General features: G+C 32.8%; 1 protein-coding gene across 1 annotated transcript in view; it reads left to right on the forward strand.

Annotated features, from left to right (window-relative positions):
* LOC118184078 (uncharacterized) overlaps positions 1-27,368 on the forward strand; it is a 358,399-nt gene that overhangs the window by 317,220 nt on the left and 13,811 nt on the right. Inside the window, exon 6 of the mRNA XM_085818163.1 lies at positions 21,485-21,765. Within this exon, the coding sequence (XP_085674289.1) occupies positions 21,485-21,765 (281 nt within the window). The remainder of the gene's footprint in view (positions 1-21,484; positions 21,766-27,368) is intronic.

Here is a 27,368-nt window from a genome sequence, read left to right on the forward strand (position 1 = left end):
CTTAAACTTGTAAATCAGATTAGTTGCTTAATTTATCAAAGAATTCAAAGGCAATTTACCTATGAAAAATGCATTTTTGTGTATGAATTTAAGAATTGCATTGAATGAATTGAAATTGGAAAAATGCATTAAAATTTTTGAATTTATGTTGCAACTTCTAGTAATAAACTTATAGGCTTCATTTTAATTTTCTAACCGAATATTTTATTTTAAACTGCCTTTAAATTATTTACATAAATTTTTTACTGGAAATAATTTTTTTTTTTGTTACAACGTGTTGCCATTGCTCGTTTTGAAATCCTTGAGTTTGTTAATCAACAATTCGTTAAGATTTTACAAAATATGAAATCAATAATAAAATAAATTCCAAATTTCAAATTTGGGCTTCCAGATGCCCATATTCGCTGTAGGATTACGTCATTCAAAATTCGATGGCTTTATGTACCGTTGTTTTATCACAATACGAGAAATATACATACATTTATGCAGATTCTTAATTATTTAATTTATTTAAATATAATACAGGGCAATAATATTGGGTGGCAACAATTTGAAAAGTGTACCGACATTTATACTGAACCAACGCAAAATGCCAAAACGAAATTAATCGCCCCTCTGGGCTAACGCGCTTTGGGTTAGTAATAAAATTAATTAATTGTGTGATTGACATTATATAATCTTATTTATTGCAACAACTTAAACTGTTATGACCCTTTGAATTGTACAAGAGTCCAATGCTTTTACAAGGCTTTCTGTCCATTTTCTCGGATTCTTGTTTCGACCTTCGGCAGAGCATATCTGTCCTTGTCGACTACAGCAATGACGGTCCGAATGTATAAGAATATAACCAAATATTTGGTTTAAACATACGAATTATTTGGTATGTGTTGACATTCACAGGAGAATGTCGACATTCTCCAATTTCGGTCTTTCACGGTGACATTTATTACATACATACATATTTGACTTTTCTATTACCGTATTTGCCGGTGTATAAGACGCACTGGCCTGTAAGCCGCATTCCCTTTTTACTTCCTTGTACGTAGTAAAAAGGAAGTATTGTAATCGCGAAAAGTTTCACGCAGCATATTTCAACGAAAATATCCACTTTGACCGCTTTCGAATGCAATTTAACGATCTTTTTGCGTGATATCTGTACGTAAGGACAGAATAAAAGACTCTTTTCCTTCAAAAAAATATAAAAACTGAAATGAATTCTTAAGAGAATTTTTTGTGGCGTCTGTAAGAATGTATGTACGTGGGTATCTCGCATAACTCAAAAACGAGTAATCTCAAAACGTTGAAATTTTGTATATAGGACTGCTATAACACGTAGCTGTGCACCTCGTATTTTGGTTGCAATCGGCCGCACCAAACGTATATAAATATATTTATATATATATATCCACTCTCTTACCCGGCTCAGTGATCTCAGTTTCTTTACTCTTATTTGTTTGTAAATTGTGCATTTTTTGCTTTAAAAATGATTGAATTATGTTGTTCTTATATTCCGGTTAAAGTTTTTATGCCTTTAGTAAATCTGTATGCAATACATTTTGGATTATCAACAATTTTAAAGTTGTTTAAGTGCCGCTAAGCCTAATAATCTTTTTGATGGCGGCCATTGCTTATTTACTTTTGAAACAGCAGAGTAGTGGATTTGTTGCCAATCTAGAGAAACGTAGCTTCGCAACGACAAAGATAACGCCTTCATTTATTATTGCGAATTAAATCAGGCTTAATCCTTTCTGGAATTTTTTTGAGGATTTCATTTTTAATATAGATATTTTGAGTTTTTATGCATTTTTGCCTTGTCGCGAAGTGAGAACTGAATTAATTGAATGAGAAATACTCAATCGTCTGTGAAAAACTGTTTCTTTTTTGTTTTGTTTTCTTAATTTCTTTTATATATCGTTCTAGCTTTATTATAACATTTGAATAGGTATTGTAGTATTTGAATAGGTATTATATAATATTATAGTACTTGAATGTGGCAACGATTAGATTATTCTTTAAATGATACCAATTTTGTGCATTCTGAGTTATAATGTGAACGAACTATAATGCTGTTAAGTGAACCTAGCGCCAGAGTGTCGCTATGGTAAACAAATAGAGTGAATTTTAAAGAATGTATTTATTTTGTTGTGGTTTATGCGCTATCGGCGAAGTAGATTTAATTCAATAAATGAAATGCAAGAAAAAATGCATATAATTTAATATTCCGTACAAGGAAGTCATGTGGTGTACACATCAGATTTTTTATACATATTTTTGATGGATGAAACTTTATTATTGATCATTATAATGAATGTATATTATTTTAAATATAATTACAAATACAAAGCTATGCAAATACCCAACCTATCTGGGAAAGAACAACTTTTTAATTCTCTTCGTCAAAACCCAAACACTCATCACCAGAGCTAAATGAAGAGTCACTTCAAACTTCTTCTAAATCAGCATCTGAGTCCTCATACAACAAATTGTCCATGCAGTGCATTAATAATGCCACGCTTCTTAAATGATTTAATCACTCTCTCTGTTTTCTCAACATCCCATGAAACTTTGGCCCATTCACAACAACACTCTTCCTTCTTTCTGATGGTGTAACCTCAAAATTTGAAGACTGCATCCAGCTTGCGTGCTATGTTATAGCAGTGCCGACGTTGTTTTTGAGCCATAACTTGGCAACAAATTTAAGGTAATTGAACCGAAATTTCACATACATAAAAGTCGTTCGCAAAAACTGAAAATTTTAAACGAACCCAGTTGTGATCGTCGATGACAGCACGTGCGTGCGCATTTACTAAACTCTACGTAATTGTAATATTTCCACACTCCGCAAGGGAACGAGAAAAAAATCGTATAACTCTGAATAGAGGAAATTTCCAGAAATGAATGTAATCAAAAACTGAGTATCGACTTATAAGACGCACCCCATTTTTCAAACCTATTTAAAAAAAAGAGAGAAGTGTGTTTTATACGACGGCAAATACGGTATATATTTGTTCCAAAACACAAGATGTTTGTTGTGGTAGAAATTTCGTAGCCATTACTTTCAGAAACGATTCGAAGCATTGTTCCTTTAACGATTTTGCAGCAAAATACTGTATTCCTTCAAAAGTTTCACCTTCGTATCTTCTGTTATAGGAAAAAACCCACAAGCACAAATTTTAAACTCGAGTTTGAGATAAAACATAATCATAATTTTTCTAAAAACGCCATTCAAGTTATTAATGTGAAAAGGCTTTGACGTGATTATGGCCGCACGACGAGAATTAACAGACTTTGAAAGCGGAATGGTAGTTGGAGCTAGACGCATGGGTCATTCCATTTCGGATATCGTTAGGGAATTCAACATTCCGAGATCCACAGTGTCAAGAGTGTGCCGAAAGTATCTAATTTCAGGCATAACATCCCACCATGGACAGCGCAGTGGCCGACCACCTGCACTTAACGACCGAGACCAGCGACGTCTGCGTAGAGTTGTCAATGTTCACAGAGAAGCAACACTGCGTCAAATAACCGCAGAAATCAACGTCGGACGTACGAGGGACGTGTCCGATAGGACAGTGCGGCGAAATTTGTCTTCTTTGGGCTATGCCAGCAGAAGACCGACTCGAGTGCCTTTACTGACAGCACGACATCGCCTGCTGCGACTCTCGTGGGCTCGTGAGCATATCGGTTGGTCCCTAAACGAATGGAAAACCGTGGCGTGGTCAGATGAGTCACGATTTCAGTTAGTAAGAGCTGATGGTAGGGTTCGAGTGTGGCGCAGACCCCACGAAGCCATGGACCCAAGTTGTCAACAAGGCACTGTTCAAGCTGGTAGTGGTTCCATAACGTTCTGGGCTGTTTTTACATGGCATGGACTCGGTCCTCTGGTGCAACTGAACCAACCAATCATTGACTGGAAATGGATACCTTCAGCTACTTGGAGATCACTTACAGCCATTCATGGACTTCACGTACTCAAACAACGATGGGATTTTTATGGATGACAATGCGCCATGTCACCGGGCCACAATTGTTCACGATTGGTTAGAAGAACATTCTGGACAATTCCAGCGAATGATCTGGCCACGTAGATCGCCCGACATGAATCCCATCGAACATTTATGGAACATCATCGAGAGGTCAGTTCGTGACCAAAACCCTGCACCGTCAATACTTTCACAATTATGGACGTCTGTAGAGGCAGCATGGCTCAATATTCCTGCAGGGGACTTCCAACCACTTGTTGAGTCCATGCCACGTCGAGTTGCTGCACTTCGCCGGGCAAAAGGAAGACCGACAAAATATTAAGAGGTATGCTATGACTTTTGTCACTTCAGTGTATAATACGTTGGAAATTGAATATTTCTAACGCTAATGGTTGCCTGAATAATTGTTATGTGGATGGTTACCAGAGTGGGCGTATTGTGAAATTCTGGCGATTTCTACTAAGGTGGTTGCTATAATATGTAAGTACCTATTTTACTTGCCCCTTAAGTTTATAGTTTAACAAAGGATAAAAGTTTAATTAAACATAAGAATATCTGATGGGAATGACTTCGTTAGAAATTTTGATAGAATGGCTTTATTCTCTGCCTAGTATTTACTTTATTCATTCAACTTCTTTTAATTCGTCAGTCACTTTACCTAATATTCTGTCTGAAGTCCTAAACGTAAACTGCATTTAAAGTTATATTTTAATAGCTTCCATTCATTTCTTTTGTAATGATTTCATGCAAATGCAATTTAATGGCTGAAAAAAAAATTTAAGTGGTTCATATCATGAATAACTTTTAGTTGTATGAAATCATATGACATGAAATTAATTCAGAAAAAAATGTATCATATATGTTCTGCATTATGGTTTTATATACCTTTTCTATTTATTTTATCCCGTAACTAATTGCATTAAAGGCACTCTTACATATTTAGGGCAGCAAATAGGTAATAACTCAAGGTGAGAAGTATTTAACAATTTAGGGCATTCTGTGAACCTAATTTAAAATGTCTACACGATTTCGAAAATTAGATTTTTAACTTATTTCTTACTGACACACAAAAGAACTTTAATTTCAATATTTTCCATTCATTTGAATGCGAAAATCATAGGGAAACTCGAGTGTGGGTGCTCGATTTGAAATTGGAAACGTGAGTTTTACAGTACGTGCCGAAGACGAATTTCTTTTGTCTGATGAAAACTGAAGTGTATATTCGACATTTCAGTTCTTGAAAATTGTATTGACCGATGGTCATTCGTGATGATGGCGCTGCTGGGCGTACACAAATGAATTGTGGGAAAAACAGAAAGTGGTGGAGAGTAGGATGAGGTCATTGAAGAAAATATCACGATTTGTAGCTATTTGTATTTTTGCTGTTAGTACAGACCGTACCACTCTTCCTTGCTTGGTGACCCACTGAGTTAGAAACAAAGTTCACATCATTTTCTGAAGTGTGAATTCCAATTAAATATAGGTTGCCGTAAGTTTTAACAATTGGCATCATGGTTCTGAAAAAAAAAAAAAAAAAAAATAGTTTTCTACTAGCAATTAAAACAAACAAAAATAGTATGATAAATGGTTCACAAACCACGAACGTTTATAAGCGCATACCAACAATATCATGAGCATTTCATATTCAAGTTTAATTTGAAACGTTTTAAACTTGTCTTAATCTAATTTAAAAAGAGATTATACGAACTCTCATCACGTACACAATATGATGTTTAAACGCATAAGAAACTAAATTCGAGAGCTCTTCCATCGAAAAATTAACGTTTCTAATTTACTTCTTAGAGTTAATAAATATTTATTTCACTCTCTTTTAAACAAATTGTTGTTAAAGAACAAAATTAATATTTCTTTAACATTGAAATACTTGTTGCTGTTTGCCTTAATTATGTATTGACTCTTTAAAGTTGAAATGAATATGTATCATAATAATAAAGTTTAATCTAGTAAAGTATCTTTAATAATAAAGTTAAAATGACAAAAAGAAATGGTTTCACAATAGTGAGATCAAAGCAGACTGGTGGACTGTGTGCGTAAAAAAAAACTTGACAACACTTTTAGACTAGCATTAAATTCTGAACCGTTGCAGATTTTTTATTTTTAGACCAAAGGGACAATATGCCCAAAAGGACTATTCATTTCCATTTGACATTTTGCGTTGAAATGTCAATTCACTTTTCAAATTGTTGCCACTAAATTTTATCGCCCTCTATTATAGTTAAAGAAATTAAACAATGAAGAATTTGCATAAATGTATGCATGTTTCTCGCGTTGTGATAAAACAACGGTAACTAGAGCCATCAAATTTTGAATGACGTACGTTTCCACCCGAATATGGGCATCTGGAAGCCGAAATTTGGAATTTGTTTTATCATCTATTTCATATTTTGCAAAACTTGAACGAACTTTTGATTAAAAAACTCAACGATTTAAAAGCGAACACTGGCAACACTGCACGGGGGAGGGGGGGAATATCTCCAGCGCGCGAGACTGTGTATAGGAAATTCGAAAGATATGCTGATTTTAAAATTATTTTGCGATATTGCTGTTGAACTGAATTTTATGGTTTAAGTATGGAGAACATGATATTTAAAAAATAATGATAACACACAAAACTTTAAAAAAATGTCCATTTGTGCGTAGTGTAAAATCTGAAAGCTTTCAGATTTTTATTAGTCCATCGGCCCAAAATCGCAAAACAAAAACAAAAGGACTGTTGTTTTCGTTTTGCGATTTTGCGTCGAATCACTCTGAATGTCAGTTTCACTTTTCAAACTGTTGCCAGCAAATATTATCGCCCTGTATTATATTTGAAGAAATTAAATAATGTAGAATATGCATAAATGTATGTATGTTTCTCGCACTGCGATAAAACAACGGTACTTAGAGCTATCCAATTTTGAATGACGTAATCTTACTACGTATATGGTCATTTGGAAGCCCAAATTTTAAATTTGGAATTTGTTTTATTATCGATTTCACATTGTGTAAAACTTTAACGAATTTTTGATTAACAAACTCAAGGATTTCAAAGCGTACAAAAAAAAAAAAAAACAGCGCGTGAGACTGTGTATCGGAAGTTCTAAAGTATGCTATATTTAAAATTATTTTGCGATATTGTTTTTGAACTGAATTTTATGTTTTAAGTGCGAAGAGCATGATATTTGATAAATAAGGGTAACACACAAAACGTTAAAAAACAGCCCCTTGAGCGTGATGGAAAATCTGAGATCTTTCAGAGTTTTTTTTTTTTTAATATTATTTGCTTTGATTAACGATTTATTTACTTATTTATTATGAACTTATCCTAAAAAATCCAAACTGATAAATTTTTTATCTAGTAGCACTCATGCAGTCAGGTTAAAGAAGGATAAATATTACACATGATAGGCGAACAAAAGTTAGCGTCGGATTTAAAATACTAACTATACTAAAGCTAATTAATGTGGCCGAATAGTAGCTAAAATATTTTACTTATTAGCGCATTTTTAACATGCTTGTATTAGTTTAGTGCTTGACTATCAAAAAATAATATTTTCTTTTTGTTATTTTTATTACAGAAATCTTTTTTTTTTTCTTTTTGAAAATGATTTCTTTAGAATAATTAGAATAACAATAAAGGCTTGTAGTTTTGAAAACATTTTTCTTCTTTGGCAAAATTTCCGCTTCATTCTCACTAGAATCTATTCGCGAAAAATGATGCCCTTTCGTTGCGAAAACATATCAGGACTACATAGATTTTTCTTATGTGTGCAAACATTTCTGGCTGTAAATTACGTATCAAATAGACAAAATATTTTCAAAAAACATTGAGGGAAAAACATACCATTTATCTCTAATGTCATATGTAAAAAAGGAATTTCTCGTTAAAAATTATGCGTCTTAAATATTTCCTATATCCGATAAGTAGCTTACGTTAAACATTTAACACTTTTGAAATATTATAAAAAGAGGTATGGGAAATTTCCAGGTAGAAAAATGTTGAAAGTACGAGTAAGATAAAATTTCAATACCTCTCCATCGAATAAATGCTGGTTTGGTGACCATATGATATTTCCCATAGATATCTCACATTTCCATCCAATCTGGTTTCGTTTAGATAATGACGTCATAAGCGGACGCCTGAGAAGTATTTTTTAAATTAACTCTATTAGATATTGATTTTAAATAATGCATTTTCAAGATGCATATCATAACGTTCTGTTTCTTAGGGAGTAAATTACTTTTTCTAAATAATTATTTGTTTCTAATATTAATAAATAATGTTTTGCGTGTAATCGTGTTATGCATATAACGGAAATGAATGTAATCGTTTCAGTCTTGAAATTAAAACAGAGACGAAAAGAAAATTTTAAGAATTATCAAAAAAGAATAAAATTTGATTGCTGTTTTATTCATTTCTTCTTTAAGATTATTCAAAGAAATAAAACGAACTACTCTCATTTATTTATGCCGTAAAAGAGTATTTTTTATTCATTTTCTAAAATGGATTTTAGTTTATTTCAAAATTAAAAAATCTGGTGTGGACCCCACTTGATTTCTTTGTACGGCCTAGCAATTAAACACATTTAAAGCGTAGAATTAGCACAGTCGAAATTATCCCATCAGAAAATTAAGAAATTTTGTTTTCGATCTACAGAGAATATCACTCAAATAATGCTAAATATAAAGCAATGTAATAAATAAATGGTTAGTTACCCTCAAAAATTGAATGAATCCACAAATCGCATTTATATCAGATTTAGATTTAGATTACAGAAAAAATAACAAGGCGACATAAAATTCTAAAAATTAAAATATTTGTTTATCTTATAACCAGCATGACACAAAATATGCTTAACGGGAAAATTATATCAGAGACTTTCAGGCAAAGATATACTGTTCCGAGCGTCGTACGGGTTCATAATGGATTAAATGCACACAGAACCGATGACAGCGCGATAAAATTTATTTTACCAAAAGGGTCACTTTACGGTTCTAGAACTTTCCGCAAAAATACAAGCACAGCTCTTCTCAGTATGACAGAGCACGATATCTTAATATTCCGAAGTCAATCATGAACTATAACCTTAGAGCTGATGCTCTGTCCGATTTTTATATAGTTTTCCCCCGGCCGCCAAGAAATCTCTAGTACCTTCCATTTCTCAAAATTACTGAAAGGCATATGCAGTTACATTTAAGTTGCATACAAAGGCCTTAAATGGTTACCATTACATATGGGAATAAATTGCAGTATCAGTTATGGTTATAGAAGGACCGAAACAAAATGTCACCAACTGGTCGCCAAGTTTGGCGACTTTTGACGATTTTCGCCAAATTTGAAAATAAAACTAGTTGCCAGCTTGGTGATAATTCGCCCATTTAGGGAGTTAGCCATTTATTTTAATGTTAAATATACTTGTCCCCTGTAATCTTATTTTTCCGGCAGAACTTTGTCTCTTTGAAGCATTTCATATTACATTATGCAAAAAATACTATTATACATGTGTCGTAAATTCGACGAATGTGATATTTAATAAATAAAGTTGACACATAAAAAGTTAAGACTAAAAATGTTTTTTTTTTAGTCATCTTATTAAGGAAACTGAATAGTGATATGATGAACTGAGAACACACTAAAAAAAAATAGGAAGATCCATGTCAACACTTAACATTGCATCGGGAATGCTTTTTAAAAATTTTGTGAGTTCTTGTTAAACTATATGTGTCGTAAGTGCGAAGAAAGAAGAAAACGATGATTAATAATAAAGCTAAAAAGACGTTTTTTTATTATTTTTATTACAGTTTAATTAATAATTGAAAAATCAGAAGTTGTAATAATTTTTATAACTAGCCCCCTAAAGATTTTTTTTATAATATGGATAAAGATTTTAATGAATCCAGGTATTTTCAAAGGTCCAGCTAGTAATTAACAATAATGAAAATGAAGAACTGCGTTTATTTCTTCTAAACTATTAATCTGTTAATTAATAACAGACAAAATAAATCTGAAAAGAAAAATTAAATATCTGGCGAATGGCATATCATTGGTACGAGGAAGAAAATATTTTATTTCAGAAAATGGCAACACATTCCCTATGAAACGCTGAGTTTCCTGATTAGATTTAAAACATAAATATCTTCTTTTGCACAATAACGAAGCATTGCTTTTAAATCACTGAGTTTGTTCATCAAAAATTCATTAGTCTCACAAACTATGAAATAAATAAATAAATTTAAAATGCGAAATTCAGGCTTCGGAGTGCACATGTTCGTGTGAAGGATTATGTGTGCTCAAAATTTGGTGGTTATAGGTGCCGCCATTTTTACACAGTGTGAGAAATATCCATAAATACATATACATTCTTCATTATTTAATCGTTTTGTTATGGGTTATATCTATGTCCTGTTTCTAACCTCTATGAAAAACCGCTTCACTCACAGCTTGAAGAATGAAAGCAAAAAGCTGGTTCTACGAAGATGCAGATAATTTCCGTAACCTCAAAAATCTATTCACTAAAATATTACACGCATGTTTAGAACTTGGAAGAAAAAGCGTTAAGAATAATCTTTACGTTTCACTTCTATGATGATTGGCGGAAAACTCCACGATACTTCAACAACTTTCAAAGAACTCTTGGCGTTGTACAACACCACGTTGTACCTCAAAACAAGCGCTGTATTCAAGAAATAATTCGAATGCTTTCTTGTATATAATTCGTGGGAATCTTTCGGACAAAGGCGGTTTCACCCTATGGGTCAATCTGAAAACGATGACCGATGTTCTCGTGACCCTCTTCAACCACAAGAAAAGGAACAAAACGAGTTTCAATGCGGGTTTGTATTCGAAACATTCCGGGAAAAACATGCAGAGGCATTGACACTGTTTCGCAAGTTCACTTGATTGGAAAAGTGTTGTGAAGTTTCAGATGATTTCAAAGCTAAGACTGCAAGATTTCTGAAGTATGAAGGTGTAGAAATTCAAAAGCATTTGACCGCAATGAAACATATAATATCTTCAACACGGAACTTTCCATTAAAAACACATTAATCTCATCTTTAGTATCATCTCAATAATTTATGCACTTTTTCTCACTATCTGACTAGCTTGCAAAAGGCAATCATATTTACAACAAACTTTTAGGACAAATTAGAAATTTGCATAGATTAGAATTCCGCTTTTGTTCAGGAATTTTTTTTTATTTTACTGCTGTTAGGCTGAATTTGGAATTTTTCCAATAGATTAATGTAAATTCGGGAAGTATGCTTTTCGCACATAAAGACTTAAATTAGAATAAGAGTGAAAATGTTAGATTTCTAGATTTTTTTTAAGGACATTTGCATATTTTATTTCAAATATTCAGTTTATAAGGTTTATCATTTTAAAGCTAAAATATGGGGTTGGCGAGAAAGTAATTTCAGGTTTTTAGTGTGAAATAAACCTCAGCTTTTCTATACAAAAAATGAACTTTTAAACAGTCAAATAGGTTCCATTCTGTTTGACAACCCTTTTGCCATCTTTCCTGAAACTTCATAATACTGCGCTCATACAACTTCTGGTCTTGATAAGTAGAAATACTCAACCTAAGTACGATTTGAGGTTATCGTTATTACTGAAATTTTCGAATGGTTATGAAGTCATAATCTGAATGTGCAAGGTCGGGACTATATGGAGGATGCCACGTCACTTTCCAGATAAGTACCAATAATTTCGCATGGGTTGCTAAAGTAGTGTGAGGCCTCGCACTACCGTGGTGGAGCATGATTCCTTTGCAATTTGCCAGTTTTGCCCTTTTCTCTTTGATTACTTTCTCCAATTTCGTAAGTTGTTGGCGACAAACATCTTAGGTTATCGTTTGGTTGCTTGGAAGTAGCTCAAAATACAGAACGCTTTTGCAATCCCGCCAAACTGACAGCATGATCTCTCTGATGCAATTTAACTCTCGATATAATTTGTATTGATGCATCATCGTATAGATTTAACAATATATACATATTGTTACGAATTTTTTTGTATATATGTAAAGAATTTTAGTGAAGTTACGTTTAAAATTGAAGTAATTTGTATAATGTAACATAAAAATCGAAGGCCCACCAGCGGCCTAGCTGTTAAGTCGCTGAACACTGGTAGCCTGTATATGAGCCAGTTCCCTTTGCAAAGTCCTCCACGAAGAAATCCCTTCCCTTAGGCAGATAGCCCTAGTATGCTTTGCCGTAATCAAATAAACCAGAACATGAAAATCGGAACAAATGAAGCTCTGCCGGAGAAATAAAATCACAGGGGCAAGTCTATTTACAATGAAGTAAATGGCTATCTCGGTAAATTGGCGAAATATCGCCAAGCTGGCAACAATTTTGGCGACTAACTTTTTTCGCCAAACTTGGCGATCATTTGGCGACATTTCTGTCCAGTTCCCGTAGAACTGTTTGATATTGTAACTGTAATTGATCCCTATATGTAAATGTAACCGTATCCGACCGTTAAGTGTAAATTTAATCGTATATACCTTTCAGTAATTTCGAGAAATGGAAGAAGGTACTAGAGATTTTTCAGTCACCGGGTGAAAGCATTATTTCTCAGTTTCTCAGTTCAGAGTCGACTACGAAGTACTGAGATATCTTCGTGTGAATTTCGCTGTTTATATGCATTTCGCATTGCGTTGTGTTTAACTTTCTCAGTTGTATGAAGTGGAAATTGCTGATTATGTTTTATCATACTGAGAAGAGCTGTATGAACACTTATACAGTTCTGGAACTTCTGTGAAATGTTCCAGAACTGTAAAGTGTTCATTTTGGTAAAATGTATTGAATTAAGCTCTCATTGGTTCTATGTGCAATCAATCTATTACGAATATTTGTATAAATTTAGTCATATTGCATGTTATTGTCTGCAAGTCTTCTTCATCGCTGAGCAACAAATATTACACTGTATAACTAACCCTGCGCCATATATATCCGTATTTAATTCGAAATTGATTAATTTGAACTTCAGGACTACCGCATGGCATTACATAAATAAAACGAAAAATGAGTAATAAAGTAAATTTTCTTTATTTTATTGGTTTTCTGATTTATGTTTTGTTTCTTATTATTTTGAATGAAATTTCTTATAAAAAGAAAGTGGTAAATTTTCCTGAAAATGGCTGTCCTGTCAAGAAAAGATGAAATGCAAATATATCAAGAGGGAAAAAATTAACATGGAGATGAATTATTTCTTTAATTCAAAATAAGATTGTAAACATAAGATTGCGAAACATGTTTTCTAGGCTGAGCTATAAAGATAAGATTGCGTAATTGACTCAGACTGAAATAAAGTAATTTCACCCCAGCAAGTAATAATAATAAATAAGTTTCTAGCCATGAAATAACATTTCATACTTAGCAAATGGTAAAATTTGTGTTGAATACTTTTTAAATCAATTATTATACGGTTGATATAAATAAAAAATAGGATAATTAAATTTTTAATGTAAAATAAAAGTCATTAAAATAATTGCAAACACCGAGAACCTTAATAAAATAAGAGTTTAAGAAAAATATTTCAGAAATTTTGAAGAGAATCACTTTTTAATTCTGCCGTATCACATATTGTAATATTTAAAAAGTGACACAATTAAAAGGTTTCACAAAATTGAAAATAAAGCCGATTTATTTGAAACTATGGAAATTAATTAAATAAGTACATAAGAATGCTAAAGCAGGGATAGGTTTAAGAAACAGAAGGCATGAACAAGTTGATTTATTGTAAGGCTCAAAAATGCATGGTGATTTACCAGTAATAGCAAGATTTTATAACGGATACAGATTTTAGTGTTTACAGCTTCATAATTTAAAACCTCAAATTAAAAGAGTATAAACAAGTTATATGCTCTTTTAACTTGGCAAATTTTTAATTAGTTTCCAACTATTTTTTAGGTTATCACCGGATGATTTTTACACTTTCTTTCGCTGTTATTAGAGAAATTCTCCCATGGCTTTACTTAGTTTGATTTCTTTGTTTGTTTGTCTGTGTCAATCATTGCAATTAATGTCTTACTTCTTTTACAGTAAATTTTGCTGGCAACCTTTTTGAAATGACAATATAATGTTTCACCATCATCATTTCTATTTTTCCAAAATTCTGTGTAACCCATTTCCTTATTTAAGAAGTTTTGCGAAGACTTTTCTCACATATCTAAGCTTAACAAATGATTAACAATCCCCGAATTTCAATCTTTAAACAGTCGGAAAAGATCAAAAATAATTTTTAAATGACTTTATTTCATATTTACATAATTTAAGGATTTTTGAAGATTTTATGGTTAACGATCAATGAGCTTCTAACAATGATAATGCTACTAACAGTGATGGATCAAATCCAGAATTATCAAATAAAGTGATGTCACACCATCGGATAGATCGGAAGGTATTAAAAGAAATATGACATTAAGATTACGTACTTCGATATTATGCTGAAAGACGAATAGTTTTTGTGCGCTGAGAAGGAGTGATTTTCTTTTCCCTTATTTTTTATCTTTATATAAACTGAAAAATTTTAAATAAAATATTGCAAATTAAAAACATAGTTTTTGCATTAAACCTTAAAAATGAGTATTTTTAGCTATTATAACATTCTTGTCATTAGTAACTCAAAGTATGCACCGTCACTAGTAAATTCATGTCATTAGTAACTCAAAGCATGCACCGTCACTAGTATATTCATGTCATTAGTAACTCAAAACACGCGCGTTGTGCGGAGACATTAATACATTTTAAAGGAAGAATTGAACTAATAGAACTAATAGAAACTAATAGAACAACGTGTACAACATTGATTACATCTAATTTATTTAAATTCTCATCAGCAATTCAGATTTAATATTCGCTGTTGCTAGTAATACGCTTTTCTTTGTAATTAGTAAAAATATTTTATAATTCTTAGTGTATTCAAATAAAACCAAGTTTTTTTTTTTTAAAGACTACTCTTTTAAATGTATTATGTGTTATAATCTCATCTTTTGGCATCATATTGGCCTACCATTTTTTTCTATCATATTGACCTTTTATATCTGATTTAAATGTTTATGACAATAAAACTGCTGACATATAATAAAACAAGTTTGCAAAAGAGGAGCAAGGTTGGTTTTTTTTATTTTTATTTGTTTTTTTTTTGTTATGTAAATTGCTTCCATTTAAAAATTGTAGCAATTCAACTTCTAACAAAGAACTCAATTTGTAGTATGAAATTCACATAGAAACATAGTCACGATATAACATCGGTTTCCTTCCGAGGTTAAGATGAAAGACAAATTCCGAAGTTTTCACACAAGCAATCCATGAAATTGTGTTAAAAAAAGTAAAGGGTATTCAAGTAATGTGCGTGGGTTTTAGGTGATGTCTTTATTTACGCGGAAAATCATCCAGTTTGGCGTGGGCTGAGTGAAAATGACCCTAAGCAAAAGATAAGATTTGAATTTCCTCTCACCTGTATGAGAGAAATTTATGTTTTTAATGGGTTTTTCTCATCGCTCAATAAATAAAGTGTTGATTTTCTTCTTCGTAGTATAGAGCAAAACACCAGTGAAAAGTGCATGTGAAAAGATATTACCTATTCCTTTGGAGAAGCAAGTAATCAAAGAGTTTCATTTCGAATGCTTGAAAAATACAAATTTGCAAATCTTTGCACTAACTTAATGTTAATTTTTTTTAAAAAAAGGAAAAAGAAATTAAAAGAGAAAGGAAACAAAACAAAGGAAAAGGAGAAAAGAAAGCTGTAGTTTGTACTTTGATTTCATATTTTTCCCTTAAATAAAGAAATGAATTTTTAAATAACAAAATTGATGATATTATTAATGAAATATAAATGCTGAACAAATGAAATAATAAAGTATTTTCCGTGTATCCATTTTTTTGACTGGCAATCGGCTGTCAAATGTGGGATTTTTTGGTGAAACTGCTATAACACATTTAGAGATAAGTAATGTTTCTCTTACATACTGATAACTTTGCAGGCAATTAAAAGGCAACATAATTAGTAATTAGTAAATATATAAGGTACTTCTCCCGCTTTCCTAGCGTGCCTTCGTGGTGTAGTGGTCAGCACACTGATCCGGTATTTCAGAGGTCCGTGTTTCGTTTCCCGACGAAGGCAATTGCTAATTTTTCAATCTCTCTTGCTTCCAAAAAAATTCCTAATGTCTCTACAGTGGATCCCGAACTAAAAGGGTGTTGGATGAAGATTCTCCACACCCAGTATTTGGCGACTGGGGCTCTTAAAACCCCAGTCGCCCTTAAAAAAGGGGAGTATATAAGGTACTTCTCCCGCTTTTCTAGCGTGCCTTCGTGGTGTAGTGGTCAGCACACTCAGCCGGTATTTCAGAGGTCCGTGGTTCGTTCCCCGGCGAAGGCAAATTTTTCATCTAGTCTGCCTTGCCATCTTAGTCTTTGGAGGCACCAAATAACCTAATGTTTCTACAAACATATATTTTTAATGTAATGCAACAGTAGTTAATCGGAGCAATTTTGGAGTCGTAACGTATTTTTTAAACTTTAATTCCAACTTCATGCTGATTATATCTAAGTATTATGTGCATCTAAGTATTATTATATCTAAGTGTTATGTATATCATATGTAAGTATTAAGTACTGTAAAGGTCCTTATTTTCGCAGGCCGTAATTTTCGCGAAAATAAATATGTTGGTGATTTCGCGAGTTGAAAATTTCGCGAATTTTATAAGAACAGAACCGAAAGTTGAAAAATTTCAAAAGTACCTAAGTTGAGAAAGTTGAAAAAAAAAAAAAAAAAGTATTTCATGAGGCTTAAATTTTCGCGATTACGACGGGCTCGCGAAAATCGCGAAAATTAAAGCTTGGCGAAAATAAGAGCCTTTACAATATATTATATCTAAGTATTATAAGTTTCATGTAACTTATACAAGACAATGTTTGTAATATGTTTGTAATGTTTGTGAAACATATATTACGGTGAAACACCGAAATCTGTAGAATGTCGTTGGAAAATGTCGTTTCACCGGTGAATGTCAACATTCACATAGTCGCTTGGTGTATGTCCGAAATATTTTCCAAATACTCTTATTTCTGACTTAACCGGTAAATGTCGAACATATAAGAATATTATATTTTCTTCTCCGTAATTCAGTCGCGAAAAAACGCACTTGAGACTTAAAATAAGAACGTAAGAACTTAAAACACACAGTACATTCAAAATAAGAAAGGAAAATAATACAAATTAAAAACTTACTTAATTATACAGTACTTTCTAAACGAGAAGATAAAATAATAGTAATAAAAAACTTACTAAATTATGTGATTCACATCTTATTTATTGCAACAACTTAAACTATTATGACACTTTGAATTGCACAAAGAGGCCCTTGCTTTTACAACTGCATTTATTTGTGGAACACTTCCTTTTGCAACGACAGCGCATATAGCCTTGCCCACCGCTTCTAGAATTAGCTGCAGCTGCTTCTATCAGCGACATTTCTTGAAAATAAGCCTCATCTATGGAAACTAACTTTTCTATACAAATTACGAACTGATTTACGTGTGTTGTTTCTTCACGTTAAAACCTATGTTAATGTTATTTTATATATCTGACTTCGAATCTTGATTTTCTGAAGAACACAAACCTTGTCCAAACTTAAAGGTTTATTCAACTAAAATTTTCAAAATGATGATAACTTAACATTATGAACAAACTTAACATCTTAGGTGGAAAAATACGCGCACATTCAAATTCCTAGGAATGCTTTGAACTGTCAGCTATTCGGCGACTGAGGAAAAGAACACATCTTATAAGGACAAAAATCCGTCTGGTCCCTCTGGCATAACTCCCCATTTAAGTTGAACTGGACTAAAAAACGCCAGACTGGAACTGGACTGGACTGGTACTCGGACTGGGCTGGAACACAGACTGGACTGGAACTCGGACTGGGCTGGAACCCAGACTGGACTGCAACTGTAACCCAGGCTGGACTGGACCGGAAGCCAGGCTGGACTGGAACTGGAAACCATCATCCCCTCAAATCTCCTCTGGGCAGGGCTGCTCTGCTTCGAACTGAAAATGAACTGCGCCGCTACCAAGAAAAGCACCACCTTTTATTGACGGCGGTTGCCATTACTACAGACGATTATGCAAATATTTAACAACGTGTGTAAAGCTGCTTGAGGGTACCATTCTCGTTTGCAAGTTTATAGAAGTCAGAGTCTTCTACTCCAACAACAACATCACCAATTTGAGCAGGAGGAAATTGTTTTTGTGAGGTTCGTAACATTTTTGTTGCAGATGAAGATTCTCTTTCGCAGCCGCTCCTTTTATAGAAATTAACTCGTGATTTTCAATCAGAACTTGATATGAAGACGTAGTAGATTACAAGTCCTCTTCAATATTTTTCTTTGGAATATGGTTTTCGGTATGACCACCACTCAAATTTGTTTCAGAAGTATTACCAGTTTCTTCAAGCTGTTCTTCAGTTTCTAAAGTACTTGCAGTTTCTTCGAGTTATTCTTCGGTTTCGATATTTGCGATTTGTTCGCTAGGCAAAAAAGACGATGCTATGTCTCTTTTTGCTTTAACGCCAAACATGGCTTCATAAAGACTTTGGCGTATTCCTTCAATATATGTAATTGTTCTTGGCAAAGTGAACAAAGGGTAAACCTCCTGTCCACTTATTTGTATCGTTATCATTCATCCATGCAGTTAGCATATTCTGTATATCCTGAATGGTCCTTTCAACTGAACCTTGTGTTTGACTGTGACGAGGCTTTCCATGAAGGTGTCCGCCGATAACATCGCGGCAAAAACATCGCGGACAAAAACGTCGCGGAGAAAACAACGCAAGGCGAAAACGTCGTGCTACAAAACATCGTGGGAAAAACATCGCAAAGAGAAAACATCGCAGTTCTAAAACATCGTAGTACAAAACATCGTCGATATCGTGGTAAAAAATAAAGTATCTACAAATCATCGCATGACGATAACATCGCAGACATGCTTTTTTTTTCAGGTTTTAATAATTGTAAATGGATATTCATATAATGATTTGTGAGCGCATGATGTAAAGAAGGATAATTTTTACTTTCACATTTTTTTTATTAACTAATAAATTTTTGCTGAAAACGTAAGAAGGAAACTTAAGCATAGAAAATTAAATGCAACTTATAGATTATACTTTTCATGAAAAATGACCAGTAAAAATTTTATAAAAATTATTTATTAATGGCCTTTGTTAGTTAACTATGTCGGTTTAAAATTCTATTAAGTGCTATAAGTTGCATTACTTTTCTATGCTTAAGTTTAACTTTTTATTTTCTCAGCAAAAATTTATTAATTAATAAAATATATGAAAGTAAAAATTATCTTTCTTTCCATCTTGCGCTCACAAATCATTATGGGAATATCCATTTACACTTATTAAAGCATGCCTGAAAAAAGCATGTCTGCGATGTTATCGTCATACGATGATTTGTAGATACTTTATTTTTTACCACGATATTTTCGACGACGATATTTTTAAACTGCGAAGTATTTTCGACAACGATGTTTTTAAACTGCGAAGTTTTTGAACCGCTTTATTTTCAACGACGATGTTTTGTACCACGATGTTTTAGAACTGCGATGTTTTCTCTTTGCGATGTTTTCTTCCACGATGTTTTGTAGCACGACGTTTTCGCCTTGCGTTGTTTTCTCCGCGACCTTTTCGTCTGCGGTGTTTTTGTCGCGATGTTTTCGGCTGTAACCTCCATGAACTATCTTAACATCTTTCCACATAGCGCATAATTCAGATATGACTTGATTACTGAATTCTCTACCATTATCTGATTGCAATATTGCTGGAGCATCAAATGTTAAAAATATTGCAAGAACGTTATACGCTACTTCTTCAGCTATCTTAGTTTTCAAAGGTCGTAGCTGGACAAACTTAGTTAAATGATCTTGATACACGATTATGAACTTATATTCGCCATCTCTGTTTGACTGCAAATCTATCAGATCAACTTGACATCTTAATTCAGAACTGATCATTGGTTTCACAACAATGCCTTTCTTAGGTGCACTGTGTTTCATTTGACACTGTTTGCTTAAATTTAAATACAACATTACAACTTCATATGTAATATTTTTGTATTTAATTTGCAACTCTTTAAGCATATGTGTTCTTCCTCCGTGGAATATTCTGGTGTGAGTTTTATATAGTATACTGAACAATTCCTCATTGGTAACATAATACTGTATATTCGTTTCTCCTGGTTTTAATGGTACAATTAACTTCTCTTTATCATTAATTTTTATAACGTCAAAACGTTTTAATCGTCTGTAATTCAAAGGTGTGTTGCACTTAGTTTTATGAGAAACCACTTCAGAAAGTATTTTAGAGTACTTTTCTTGAGAAAAATAAAAAAAAACATGTCTTATCGTTTACCCGCAATTAATGCATTTAACTTTTTAAGAAAAAGATCCCGATTCACTGCTGTATCCATTCAGTATAAATTAGGGTATCGGAAAAAAAATTAAGAAAACGTTGCTTGCACCATCAAACCTTGCATAAGACTGACAAAGCTGACTGATTCCCACCAGAACAAAGGATTTGGCGGGAAACAGCCAGTCGCCTCTTTGTCTACTCCTCTCTTTTCGACCTACACCAGAGCATATCTGTGTTTGTCGACATACACCGGTGAGGGTCCGAATGTACAAGAATGTAATGCAATATTCGATCTTTCACCGACGTATTTGGTGAATGTTGACATTCTCCGGTGAAAGTCGACATTCTCGAATTTCCGTCTTTCACGGTAACATATGTACTTACACGGTAACATAGGCCACAAGACACTCATCAGTACGATTATTTACCTGACATAGAGATATACTGTTTGCACCCTTATAATTCAATTTCTTCCTCTCTACCGCGTGCCTTCGTGATGTAATTGGAAGCATGTCCGGCTAACAGTCGGAAGGTCCCGAGTTCGAATCCAGGTTAAGGTATTGTACATTTTTCATGTTTTAGTAGAATTTTTAGTAGAATCTACATCATTGTAGTTGTTGTAAGAGCTACATTGTAAGAGCTGATACATTGCTAATGATCTGTGGGAAGTTAAATCCTAGATTTCTTTACGATATTTTCGACTGGCTACCCATTACTGTTTGATGGCGGGTATAAAAATCTGCACACCGGTACTGAAATAAGTGCGGAAGTTTTAAAAAGTATTATAGTGTTAGGTATATTGTTATAAGGACCAAATTTCTCTTTTGACTGTTAGGGGTAATGAAACGCAATAAATTTGGAGAGATTTTGATACTAGGTATTGCTTTTAGTGTCTTCTAGTTATTTAATATTTATTCCAGCAACAGACCTGCAGCATAATAAAGGGTTAATAGATGTCTGAGGTACAATTATGCACACGCATCGATTTCGAACAGAATACCTAATTTTAAACAGGTATGCTGCTAATTTTAAACGGGTACTGTTAAATTTACTGATGGAATGCATTAAATTCGTTTTCAGGTTCGATCGAGTAGTCTGAACAGAACGACAAGCAAGGAACGTCACTCTCAAGTTTTGTCTTCCACACCCGCTACGCCTCGTATAGCCCACCGAAACAGCAATCGCCATCAACACGCTTCTGATTCGTACCATTATCGTTCCTCCAGTCTTCCGAGGAAAAAATCACCATCTCCTAAGCGGGAATCTCGAGCACACTTGCCAGAAAATACTTTCCCAAGAGTTAGTAATGGCTATCATCTCCCATCGCCAAACCAACAAGAAGATGCGAAAATGAGACCTAGGTAAAATTGTTCATAGTTTTATTATTATTATTACTGCTAATCGACATCTTTATTGTTGCAGTTAACGGTACCATTCGGTTTCGAGGGCAGTAAAAAATCGCCAAACTATTGTTGATGCCAGTGCTGCCAAAAGTAATTGCGGCAACCCTAACGCAAGAAAGGAAGTATAGTAGTAAATAACAATCTAAATATTCATGTTTTAATTTAGATGAACGGTTAATTTTATATAATATTTCGCTACCGAGTTATCGTTAAAGCATAATGTCATGTCGTTGGTTGTTCAAACATAATTTTCTATAATGAATGATGCCTTTTCTTTGAAAACATTTTCGGTAAAGTGCAGAATCGCCCGCTTATTTCTTTGTCGTTTTTTACAAGGATAAAAACAATTGGAATTTTGTCAATTTTCTTTTACTTAAAAAGTGACAAAAGGTCGATGTGTACATAGATAAAGTATGCGCAGTGTCATTTCTGGGATTTTTTTTAAGTGAAAATAAACCGATGTGCACATGGATACCGAGTATGTGCAATTCTTAAAAACGCGTCAAGCTGTGGGTGATTCTGCACTTTACCCAAAATTCTATCGCAGACTTTTCATCATAGGCAATTCCCAAATTGCTAAATCCATAGGATATCAAAAAAGGAATTAAAAATTAAACTAGTATTTCAATGGCGTCTTAAGAAATATAGAACTATATAAACTTACGCAATCTGAAATCAGCGCGTACGAGAGATTTGGCACGCTGTTAAATGGGCGTGTTTGCTAGATTTGGCGCTTTCGCGCATACATTTTCGCTGCAATTTTTTTACGGCCCTCGAAACCGAATAGTACCCAGCACGGAGTATAATGAAGGAGGTGAAACTGCCTAGTAGAAAAACGGTCCTAAAATGTCGCGTTCACTAGATGGCGCTGTTGTTCCATCTTAGTAGTTCCAAATGTAAACATTTATCGAGTAGCCACGCGGCGAAGCTTACTACCGAATGAAAAATGTTTATGTTTTTAATGTCATGGATTGCGTTATTATCAACGTTATAATATTCTGCTCACTAATGATTGTATTTTATTCCTCAAATTATAAAATTAATTTACAGCTTTCATGCTGTAAGGCTTGTTGTACTTTTTATGAATGATTAATTTAATGATTATTTTTCAGTCCCTCCCCCTCAGAAAAATAATCATGTTACTAGTAATAATACTTGCTGTATATATGTTAAATTTAATTAGAATAGTTTCTTCGCATCTCTTATTTTGTAAAATGCTTAGATACACAGCTTGATATAAACTGTGGCAAAATTTTAATGAAGCTTATAGAATTTTTTGCTTCAGTCAGTAAGTTTTCTGTACTATCATAATAAGTTATTCTTTTTTATGAATCAGTTAATTTTTTATGTCAGTTTTGATTTTGATATTTTTATCATTTTCTGTTAAAAATTTCCATATCTTTGTTATTTGAGAAGTATGTTTCAAATTGATTTCAAAAGATTTTAAAATAGAATTCGGATTTGAATTCAGTTAAGTATTCTGAACGCTTGGTTATGCTGAACTATATTATTCATAATTTAATATAAAGAGTAAAAAATATTGACTAATTCAATCTATCTTTAATTTTGTCCTGCTTGAACTAACTTCTAACCAATAAATGCAGTATTTTAACTAAAAATATAATGCAGATCTTTTTTATTTTAAAAGTACATGTCCACTTTTCTTTCCAAAGGAGGAAAATTCCATCCCATTCAATAGCCTAAAAGATGAATTTCTTATGTTCAGAAAAATTTTATCACAGTTATAATGTTATGATATTTTCTCGCTGTTAAGTTTCAGATTGGTACATGTAGCTTTTTTGAAAAAATGCTTTGCATGTGTTATGCCCCTATTTTTTATTTTCATTTTTTGAACTGATCATTTACTAATAGAGTCTAATTACATTTGTTGCAAAACTACCAGTTTAATATCAGAATACCTAATGTATGTTTGCTGCGGTATTTAAAAAATATCATTAACTATATAAAACTAAAGTCTGTTTTCTCTTGCAGTAATTATTTACTTTTTTTATTCTCAATTTAATATATCTTTTTCAATGATTAATGACTCGTAGTGAAAGAAACAAGTTCAATTAAATAACAAAAATTTTTAAAAAATTTAATAGTAATGATATAATCCCAAAACAATCTTAGCAGTATTGTTTTATATTGTTACACAATGGTGAGCTATAGGAGGCTAGAGTGATTCGTTAAATTTGTGTTCAATTTGCAAGCACCTTGTTCTTTCCCACCAGCAGTTGAGCAGCAAAAGTCACCAAATACTGCTAATTTGGTCCTGGGTTCGAATCCCGCCAAGAGGCTAGCTGCATGGGCATTTTCCTGGTCTTTCCACGTGAAACATAAAAAAGTATATGTGCTCTTTTCCTCCAAAGGATCTGTATGAAGACATTGAACTGTTGGCCATGGTTAAATTATATATTACTCTCGTTCTGAAATTAAGTGTAGTTAATAAGTTTTCAAAGTCATTCTATCCCATTCAATAGCCTAAAAGATGAATTTCTTATGTTCAGAAACATTTTATCACAGTTATAATGATATGATATTTTCTCGCTGTTAAGTTTCAAATACATATATATATACATATGGTACATGTAGCTTTTTTGAAAAAAATATTTTCCATGTGTTATGTTTTACTGGAAAAGATCCCATATTTTTTATTTTCATTTGTTGAACTGATCATTTACTAATAGAGTCTAATTACATTTGTTGCAAAACTACCAGTTTAATATCAGAATACCTAATGTATGCTTGCTGCGGTATTTAAAAAACATCATTAACTATACAAAACTAAAGTCTGTTTTCTCTTGCAGTAATTATTTACTTTTTTATTCTCAATTTAATATCTCTTTTTCAACGATTAAAGACTCGCAATGAAAGAAACAAGTTCAATTAAATAACAAAAATTTAATAAAAATGTAACAGTAATTATATAAATAATCCCGAAACAATCTTAGCAGTATTGTTTTATATTGTTACACACAAGGATGAGCTATAGTGTTAAGAGAATACTTCAGTAGTACAGTGGCTTACACAAGGTAGGATCATGGTATTTGCCATGTCATGGTGAGCTGTCCAATAAAAGGAAAAGAAGAGTCCTGGATACATTTTCAAAGATCGTTTATTTATCGATTCTCGTCAGACTTTGCTCCATATTGATTGCATGAAGTCCGCCACAGTAGAATCCCTCCTGGCACGTAAAAAATTTGTATTTCTCTGCACTGAGTATAGTTTCACAGCCTTCGTTAACAACATTCAACATTTCTCATATGGTAAGTGGAGACAAAAAGTCAAACATACTTCAGAAAGAAAAGTATAAGGGCTGTCTCTCAAATTCGGAAAATAACGGCAGCTGTCATCACTTTTTTTTTTTTGGGGGGGGGGTACATAAAACATCTCCAGTACTAATACCATAATGTAGTAGGGCTTATTCTGCTAACTGCAAAAGAGGGCGAAGAAATGCCAACTACAACGTATTTGAAACAAGAAGAGTACACACAGCAGAAATCCAGAGAGAAGCGAAAAAACAATGAATAGACTAAGAGATTCACTAATTCCCACTATTTATAAGCTGGCACAGTTACACATTTCAACCAATGAAAATATCAAGGATCAAGAAATTTTAATTTATGGAGCACTTAGCATGAAGCCTTTATCTCCACATCATCAAAGATTAAAAATTTATCATCATCAAAAGAGGGGTTCAGCTAATAGGATAAAAACTTGGAAAGCCAAAACAAAAAGCTTTAAACGAATAAAGTCTTCACATGAGAAAAAAGGTAAAAACACTTAAGAAGGACTTTTTAATTAAATTTTTCATCAATACTTTAAGGACCAGAATGAATTTAGAAAGGGCACTCGTATCATAATTTAGAATAGTGAAATAAAAAAAAAGGAATTCTTGATAAAATTAAAAGTACAGACATTGCAGAAGATAAGAAACAAAATGAAAATATTCCACAGCGAGAACAACCAATCATAATATTTCTTTCACTTTGCAAACAAACTGAACTGAAATTAGTTGTCTGATGACATAGCTTGGTCATGTTGTAACAAACCTGTTGGCAAAAATATTGTCGCCACATGAAATCCCTTATCTGGTTCTAGATGGCTGTAATAATTCCAAGGACATAAATTTAATGTGACCTCATCAGATATTCACCCCTTTTTGAGGGAAGGAGGAAATATTAATTATGTGCATAATAAAAATTCCGGTATCATGGTGCCAGCCTCATATAAAATCATGACAATCACTATGGAGCTAACAGTCTGAAATACATATTACATAGATTACATTTTAAATAAAAAGATTTTTTCATTTAGGTATCACCAAAACCATGCCATCTACAGAAAAACAAAATTTTTAACATTAAAACATAGAACCACTTATTTAAATATTCCATAATTCAATACAAGCAACTTTTTATGCAAAATACATATAAGTGCATGATATAAATATGGTACATAAAATTTTCGAATATACCATATTGCAAGTACACAGTACAGAATTGTAAATGAAGTATTTCTATGATAAAGCAAAATGCAATTTTTGTACATCCCCAGTTACACTTAATTAGATAAATTACAAACAGGATGAAAAAACAATACAAACCATTATAATTACATCATACCAGGAAATTTTGAAATCAAACACTTATGCACTTATATATTAGGCACAATGTCGTTGAATCTCGAAATGATATTTAAGGGTGATCAAGCCTTAAACTCTAATGATTATGCTCACACAATCAAGAAATCAACAAAAGACACATAAAATTAAATTTCGAACAATTTAACATATTGCATAACTTGTAATAATGTTCTATGATAGTATAAGAAATGAGTGAAAAAAAAAGAATTAAGTGTACTGAAGTGTGGGAGAATCTTTTAGGAGCCAAACGAAGGCAACTGATGTGAATTCTATAAATGGCTGAGAAAAAATCATTGTCAAGTGCACAAATAACATAATTTACATCATTTACTTTAGAAGAAAAAGTTTTCGAAAACCTATGCTGGAATGTAACCTTAGATTTCACATACACTATATCATTAACATTGAATGATCTTAATATGGCATTTTTCAAGTATTCAGTTCTATTTGCTTTATTCCAACATCTCATAGGCATGCTCATAACTTAGTTTTAGTTGTGTTAAAAGATCACACAAATAATATGATTTTTCCACCTGAATGGCCTTGGATCTGGATTAAACATATTAAAAAGTAATGATAATTTTCTTCCAAAATGCAGAATATTAGGAGAATAACCAGTTGAAGGATGAACAGTACCATTATAAATATTTTGATGGATAAGCAATGCATTTTCAAATGGAATACCTTTTTCATGAAGTATAAGCAAAGAGCTCTTGATGCAGGTATTAACATGTTCATTATACTCAGGTCTCTAAGGAATACAGTGAGATAATTTAATATCCAAGCATTTGGTAATCGATTCAAACACCAGTGAAGGATATTGTGTCTAAATCAAGATCATTTCTGGTCTTCCAGGTACATATATTGTAATAAATGTGCTGTAATAGTTTCAGCAGTGAGATTTTTGAGAGGT

The sequence above is a fragment of the Stegodyphus dumicola genome, chromosome 6, assembly GCF_044657685.1.
Source record: "Stegodyphus dumicola isolate Sdum_Otavi_A_Nest chromosome 6, ASM4465768v1".
In the NCBI taxonomy this organism is placed as follows: Eukaryota; Metazoa; Arthropoda; class Arachnida; order Araneae; family Eresidae; genus Stegodyphus; species Stegodyphus dumicola.